Source organism: Halyomorpha halys, unplaced genomic scaffold, assembly GCF_000696795.3.
Source record: "Halyomorpha halys isolate HHAL.00 unplaced genomic scaffold, Hhal_1.1 Scaffold881.1, whole genome shotgun sequence".
Taxonomy (NCBI): domain Eukaryota; kingdom Metazoa; phylum Arthropoda; class Insecta; order Hemiptera; family Pentatomidae; genus Halyomorpha; species Halyomorpha halys.
In genome coordinates, this window is record NW_027105124.1 from 141,373 (window position 1) to 149,377 (window position 8,005).

An 8,005-nucleotide genomic window follows, 5' to 3' on the forward strand; every position below is an offset into this window, starting at 1 on the left:
TTTGTATATATTAGAGTTTACGAGGTTTGTTCGTAAACTGGTGGGGGGAGTTACGGCCTGTCAGCTGACAGGTCCATATCAGCTGATCGAGAACAGCTGACCGATTGTATATATAAGACGGACAGACTCCGCAAATAGATCAGTCTCTGACACCACTTCAAGCGTTTCATTTCACACTCCTCTCTCTCCTATTATTTTTAGTTTCACTTCAGTAAAAGTTAACTTTATATATATATAACGATATATAAAAATGCATAGATACATAATTAATGTTGTTTCTGGAACCCCAATCCGCCTTTGAACCGCGGTTAGCCAGAAAAATAACATGTACCTACGTTTAAGTAATAATGGATCTAAGATATTTAGAGACTTTTTGAGTACTCTATAAAAATTATAACACAAATGTGTAGAAGAAGAGTAAATGGGGGTTCTTAATGGAAGAAATATTTAATATAAACTACAGTTAATACTGTGTTGAGCAATTTTTAATTCTATACAATTTTTGCTACTTCACTAACTAGGAAGGGATTCTATAGACCCTTTAAAAAGGGAATTGAAGTTAACTATTCAGAACTAACTCAAAAGGTAGTGGCCTCTCATCTGAGAATATTTTATTCAATACTTTAAGAATAAAAGATGAGTACTGGATGATCATCTTTTTATAGATTGTATACTCAAGGTTATATGGTTCATACCTCGAGCAGTATTAAACAGTAATTTCTTTTTTTATTGCACTATAAAATTAATGATAAATCTACGGTACTAACTCTGTTGCATTAGTGAAAAAGTAGATAAATCAATATCATATAATATATTTAGTAGCTGTTCAAAGCCGAAATGGGGATATATGTTTATATTATGATATTTAAAAGTCTTTTTTTGGATTTCTTTTTGTGATATCTCCACTATATTCTAATGATTTTTTTTTCTCTTCTTTGAGTTTTTATGTTTGTTAATATTCTTTATTTATTTTAAAGTCCTTTTTTTTTTAGTTTTTTTTTTTTTGGTTTCGTTTTGCATTAATGTTATTCTCGACATAATTTGAATAAGGTTTATTTTTTGATATTTCCTTTTAATGAGCAGAAAATAGCTAACATTTTAAAATGTGATATAAAAGTTTTATATTAAGGATTCTAAAAGAGGGCTAATAGATATAATAATATTGTGATTACAGCCAGTGTAACATCAATCAGAAATAGTGATTGAAGCGTATTGGTTTTAAAAGAAATCAAATGAATGGTAGCGGGGGAGGGGCAACAGGGAGTGGTGACCGTAAGATCTGATACCACCGGCTGATAGATTGCGAAGATTACCATATGCAAATGTGGTCGACGTTGTGCCTGTATTAGGGCACATGTCAACTACTTCCCCTCGTCAATTTCCATATGTTTAGCAATTAATTAATGGGATCCCGGTGGTCTAGTAGGAGGTGGGATAGGTTCTGATATTATATTCATTTGTAATATTGAATCAATTGGAGGCGCCTCGTGGCAGATTTATGGTATTGCCGGTTCATCCGCCTGATGGAATGGTTCAGTCTGGGATATTAATAGGCCTCCTCAACCTCCAATCTCAATCAGAGGCATTGAGCTAGTCAACAGGAAAACATTTGATAACTAATTCAGGCACAATTCCAATATAGAGATAATGTATGTAACCCATGTGTGTATATGCATGTATGTGTAAAATTATAGTATAGACGTATTGAAAGAAAGATATTGAAATTTCGATGATAGATGTATATTAACCAGCTCACAAGTAAGATTATTTTAAATATTACAAAACTTAAAAACATTTTTCCAATAGAATTAGCCTTAAGAAGCAGGTGTGCATTTTATTATGAACATATCAGTTATTATTAATTATTATAAGTTTTGTACACTATACTTATAATTTGCCTCTTTATCATCTATTATTGTTACATATATTTTCTTCCTCTCAATTTTCATTTTCTTTTCATATTTAAATTTTAAATTAATTAATAACTAATATGTTCATACTTCTTTGCATTATATAACTTTATTTTTATTTCATTTCATTAAGTAAGTTATTGTACCCGCTTTTTCAATTACCTATGTATACATTTTATTTCCCGCTTCTCTCATCACTTCATTTTATTAATTCTATTTTGTAAAATTATTCATTGTATGTGTAAAATTATTTTGTTTATACTTTCTTTTTATATTTTTTTATTTTTCTATACTTACTGTGGTTGTTATCTTGTTTTGTTTTTAGCACTGAAGAAGGCTAGAAACTCTAGCCGAAACGTCAGCACATTAAAATAAGTTAATCATACTTATTTGTGTTTTTCTTTGACCGCACCCCAACCATCTTCTTCTCATTTATCATCCACGGTCAACTATCTCTCATAATTATAAATAGATTTACGATTACTTGAGTTTTTCTTTTACCGCACCCGGACCATCTTCCCTTTAGAATAAAAATATAGATTTTTAAATATCTCCGTTAAATAAAAATGAATTAAATCCTTAAAAATATATCTGTTTGTTAAAAATTTAGAGAGATGATTTTTCATAAAATGCTAGTACAAATAACTATTAAGATAATGGTCGGAGTGAGTGTCGAGAAAAAAGGTAATATCACTCGTATCTAACCTGGTCCAACGTATATTGGCTTCATATGTTTGTCTCACGTGTGACCTTCATTGCAAATGATGTATGGATCACGATACTTTGCAATACAGATTTTGTAACGTATTGGGACTGCTTGAATATGATTGAGTGTTCCGACCTTCAAACGGGGTTTATTTATTTTTGAGGTCATCCCACGTCACAAAAAAATAAACATAAAATACTAAGCAATTTTCCAACGAAAAAAGATAAATTACTCATCTGATCAAAATAAAGTTATCAATTCAATAAATACCAAGGTCATCTACATAAAACTATTAAATGAACCATTATAATTATAATTTTGACCTACTATTACATATACTAGTTGAGCCAAATTACTTTGTAATAAGTTAATTACAATCATTTGTACTTACTTAATGAATTGATCATAACCATCCTGAACATCTCCATTATTCTAAATATCCAATTTATAATTAAATTATTCTCACTTACTAGCGTAGTACAATGTAGTTTGTGTACGGCCATATTTCACTTTTGCTTAAATGTTTTCTTAAAATGAGATGAGGAAACTTTAAGATCGTTAAATCTTTAAATATTTAGAAAACACCTGATACACTCATTTTCTTAATCTCCGAGCCATGAAAACAAAAAGAGCAAAGTGCTTCTGGCCGAGATTAAGGAGTCGATGCCTGTTTAAGTTTTCTATTATTAAAGTTCTGGTTTCGCCCCCAAAAATGATTGTAGCCAATGAGATGGCTGGAAGAATGTCCAGTAAGAAATAAAAAAAAACACTATTTGGTAGGTTAATAAATAAACCTTATTGTAACAAATATCGTAAAAATAAATCGGGTTACACACACATATATGAATAGATTAAAAAGTATTTTTGTAAGCTTTATGCTTGTCAATCGCGATTCTCATAATGTCTAATAAAGCAAAGAAGAAAATAATTAGCAATTAAATAAATTGTTCCTCGTTTATTAGATTAATCAACCACACAAGGGTCTGCCTCAACCCTTGAAATTGCAAAAGCAAATATTATGCTTGTTGCTTCCGAGTTATAATGAAATTAAGGACCCTTCCGGATTTCCATAGTCTCAGTCCGACGTAATGCAAGGCTTTTGGTATGGACAAGAAATACGGGACTTAATAAATTTTACCCCAATAATGACACATTAATTTTTAGACAGTAAGAATAATATTTATTATTTTGTCTCTTAAAATTCATTTTATTTCGGTATTGTAGAATTCTAAGTATGTTATTTATCTCCTAAAAAAAATTGCTTAAGGTATGTAGCTGATATTTTTGTAATTAGGTATGCAGTCGTAATGCAGACTATAATATAATGAAGACTATTTTTGAGGATAACTTGATGCTCTCAGATAATACGTTGGAAATTCGAATAACGATCCTCATGGTAGCGATCATCTCCCAACTCTTCTGCAGACAGTTAAGAAGGTTCTGAAGATTAAGACACTATACATGTTGTATAAGCTCGGATAGATTAGATATGCACAGAGTGCAATTTTTTAAAGGATTCTCCTAATGCTATAAATAATTTGTCAGACTTCACTCGGTATCGGTAAGCAATAATAACAAATACTAAGTAATAATAAATAGGTTAGGTCAGCGTTAATGAAAGATTGAGATTGCAATAATTTACTTTACTGTAATAATATTCATTTATATTTAAACTATTAAATATAAATGACGAAACAAACTATTTATTTTATTTTATATATTAAAGAAAAAAGAAAAGTTAAAGGACTAGGCTTGCCAATGAAATCATAATATTGAATAAGAGTTTCTTGATTAAGAAGGTAATAAGTCTGCTAGAATTGAGAGAAATTACTATTTATCTGACCTGATGTTAGTTAGGAAAAATAATTGTGTGAATTTCGTAGATATAGTCAAGTAGGCCAATGCCGGTAAATGCACTGCCATAAACATCTTGGAGTGGCAGTCACAGGCACACAGTGTATCATGTATAATTCGCCAGAGCCCATTATTTATTTTATCTGTTCAAAGACTCACTAAAAATATTTTGCAGGTAATTATTCCATCCGGGGGATCATTTTCTTATACTAAGTAAAATTTTAAAATTAAAGAAACCATTAGACATCACTGAATTCTCAGAATTCCCAGGAAAATAAAGGAGCTGAGAATAAGATTGAAACTGCTTACTTACAAAATTACCTGTTCATTTCAGGCTTCCTGAAAAATAATTAAGAAGAAACTATGTTCTTATTTTTATCTAAGAATAGTTTTTATTTTGTAATTACCAAAATTTTAATTTCGATTAAATAAAAAAATTGACAAAGTCATAGAGCAAATATGGTTTAAAATATGTAATTATAAGAAACATGAGAAAAAGCTATACAATTAATATAATTTGAAGTTGCTTAAAATATCACGAAATGTCAAGAAAGACAAAGAAGTTAAGGAAAAGAATTTATAAAAAAAGTGAATATTCATTTCAACTAAGAATGCAAATCATTGTCAATAGGAATAATTTTTATGTAAATAATATCTTTAATTTTTGTTATATGGAAGTTATTATTTATTGTAATGTCTTAAATTTATATTTAAGATTGTCCTTGAAGATGACCGAATTGGCCGAAACGTTGGGCTATTGATATGATAAAGTGTGTGAGACTTAACAGGATACCATTTGATTTATTAAATAAATAAATACCAGTCTCAAAAAATTGAATAAATTATATATAAAACATCTTAACTATTTTACATCTGGCCACCGATTGGTTTAAACGCCATCCGTGCAATATATTTTACATAATCTACTCGTAAAGCTAATGGAAATTTATAGTCAGTAATGAATATAAATTAGGTTAATCGTACAATTACTTAGGATGAGGCTCCTTTCCTCGAGTCTTAGGTTTAATTAAAGACAGAGGGGGATTGATAGGAGGCATCTATTAGATTAGCTTGATATAATGTAATTGGTTCCAGGTTCGCTGGTACAGATCGGCTTTGAAGCTAGATGTCACTGACGACCACACGACAGAGAAGAGGGGGAACAGACACCGCTTGATAATACGACAAGTTCAGTTACAAGATCTTGACAATTACACCTGCGAGGCCCTCAACAATCTTGGCAAATCAAGGCAATATATTGTTCTATCCGGTAAGTGGTGTCAGCTTTGTGAGAGTTCAGTTGAATTATGGTGTATCTCATTGCATGCTAGACGTCCATATATCATATACAAAATTTTGTACTATCAAGATAACAGGAACTGATTGGTCAAACCCTGAGTTAGTAAAACAATGTTAAGAGGGATATATCTATCACACTTCTAAAATTCAATACAACCTAGGCTATACAACTTTCCAATTATGTATTTGATTACACGTTGATGATTATTTAGTCTTCTTAAGTGCTCGCGGTAATTGAGGGAGTATAGAGGTCACTTTTTTTTCCGGCAAGAAGCACCGCGGCCTCAGAGGGCCTATTGTACGCCGTCCCTCCTCTGCTCAAAACAGGCCAATTGCCTTTGAAAATCTGGACACTGTATAAGGATCCACTGTTTCGCAAAGTTTGGGATCCAAGATACGATCCTTACCAAAGATGAGGAATCGTGTTCTTGCCACTACATCACATCTGCAAATGATCTCCATCCGTCCTGCAGAACCTGCTGATAGGGGACTCTATCAGTCTCATTTTATAGAGATGCTTATTTAGCTGACAGTGTCCCGTGTATAGACCTGCCACTCATCTTAAGATATTCCTATCCATATTAAGAAGGCAGTTGCTTCTTTTCGGGCAGGGTCCTTTGAGGAACATTTTTGATTGTTCCATCCCTCTGGCATTTCTCCAGAGTAACCCAGCCTTGCTCTCAGCAATCTTTTTGATATGCTTCTTCGCATGGCTGAGACTAATTCCACATATGGGGTCAGGTGTGAGAGGAACATACTCAGATCCTTTCCTTGCTAGCTAGTCTGCTCTCTCATTTCCTTTAATGCCTTTATGTCCAGGCACCCATTCCACCCGCACCTTGTTGGGCAAGAAGAGAGAATAGAGGTCCAGAATTCAGAAATTACCTAGAAGAGGTAAATCATCATTTTTTTTTTTTAATATCGTTCTTACTTTAATTCTTTATTTTTATCAACTCATAATCCATAAAATACTTCTTTCAATGGACTTCCATCTTCAAGCTTCTATTTACATTAGGCATTAATGTTTAAATATTCTTCCTGTTAATGATATTGCTTTATTTATTAGGTTATTGGCCACATTTATTTTCTGGGAGTAAGGGTGGCTTGTACAAAAATTTAATAATATGTTACTTTTTAAGTCATTTTTTTTTTTTTTTTTTTTTTTAGTCTTTTGGCTTTTAATTTTCCATTATTTTCAATTATTATGTCTATATCTAAAAATCTAATTAACTTATTAAATTGCCTTTCCAAAGGGACCATTCATTACTATTTTATTGTTGTATTTAACTGCTTCAACAATTTTTCATGGCTATCTTTGTTTGTAATGATCAATAAATCATCTGTACTTTTTAAATTATAAACATTCAACGTAAAGCATTATAATATTTTATTAAATAAGTCATTCATACAAATTTGACCTAAATTTACTGAAAACAATCCTCCCCTTTTACTTGTTTATAATATTCTTCATTGAAATGGATGATGTTAGGTTAAAAAAAAAAAAGTTATTCCGTAATAAGAATTATTAACTTCATCTCATTACAGAAAAGAGTTTAATTTCTTATTCATGTATAAATGCAAATTTCACTCCAATTCAACTCAGCTACCAACTTGTTTTTCGTAAAACTGACTAGCCATTTCAAAAAGAACCACTGCCTTACCTTCTACTGGCTGTGTCTTCCAACTATTTCCTTTATAGACATTATCATTACGAACAAAGAATAAAAAATTTTTTAAAGTTTAGAGAAACTCCTCATGCTTTTATGAAAATTAAATCCTTTAAAATCTAGGGCGTGGAGCAAACATTCCAGAAATAATTAGTAAGTTAATTAAATTACAGCACTATCAGCGTTAGTAACGTACCTCCCAAATAAATTGACCAATATCGGACTCAGCTTCAGGCCTTGCATGTTAAATTTAAATGGGAATATAGAATATTCATAGCGTAATTTTACCTTTTCAATCGATATATCAGTAAAAAATCAAATTAATCGACGCTTCCGACATATATGATGTCAGCCTAAGTGCGAGGTTATAATAACTTCTACCACTCCTTATAGACTGTTCTGGTACCGCTGAGTAATTTTTTTTTTTTTAATATTTATTTATTGCCTTTTACAACTGCACATTTATACAATAATACATTTAGTAAATCTGATCTAAGTTAAATTGGAGTGTTACAGGCGTGTAGAGAAACTACCCATTGGTAGCACTCTAATGAAATTTTACATTAGCT

The 8,005-nt window shown here is 31.2% G+C and overlaps 1 protein-coding gene across 1 annotated transcript in view; it reads left to right on the forward strand.

Annotated features, from left to right (window-relative positions):
- The window catches only part of LOC106686816 (opioid-binding protein/cell adhesion molecule homolog), a gene marked incomplete at its 5' end in the record, with an annotated part of 126,694 nt that overhangs the window by 109,939 nt on the left and 8,750 nt on the right, over nt 1-8,005 (forward strand). The window contains 1 exon segment of the mRNA XM_014430361.3: nt 5,566-5,740. Coding sequence (XP_014285847.3) covers nt 5,566-5,740 — 175 coding nt within the window.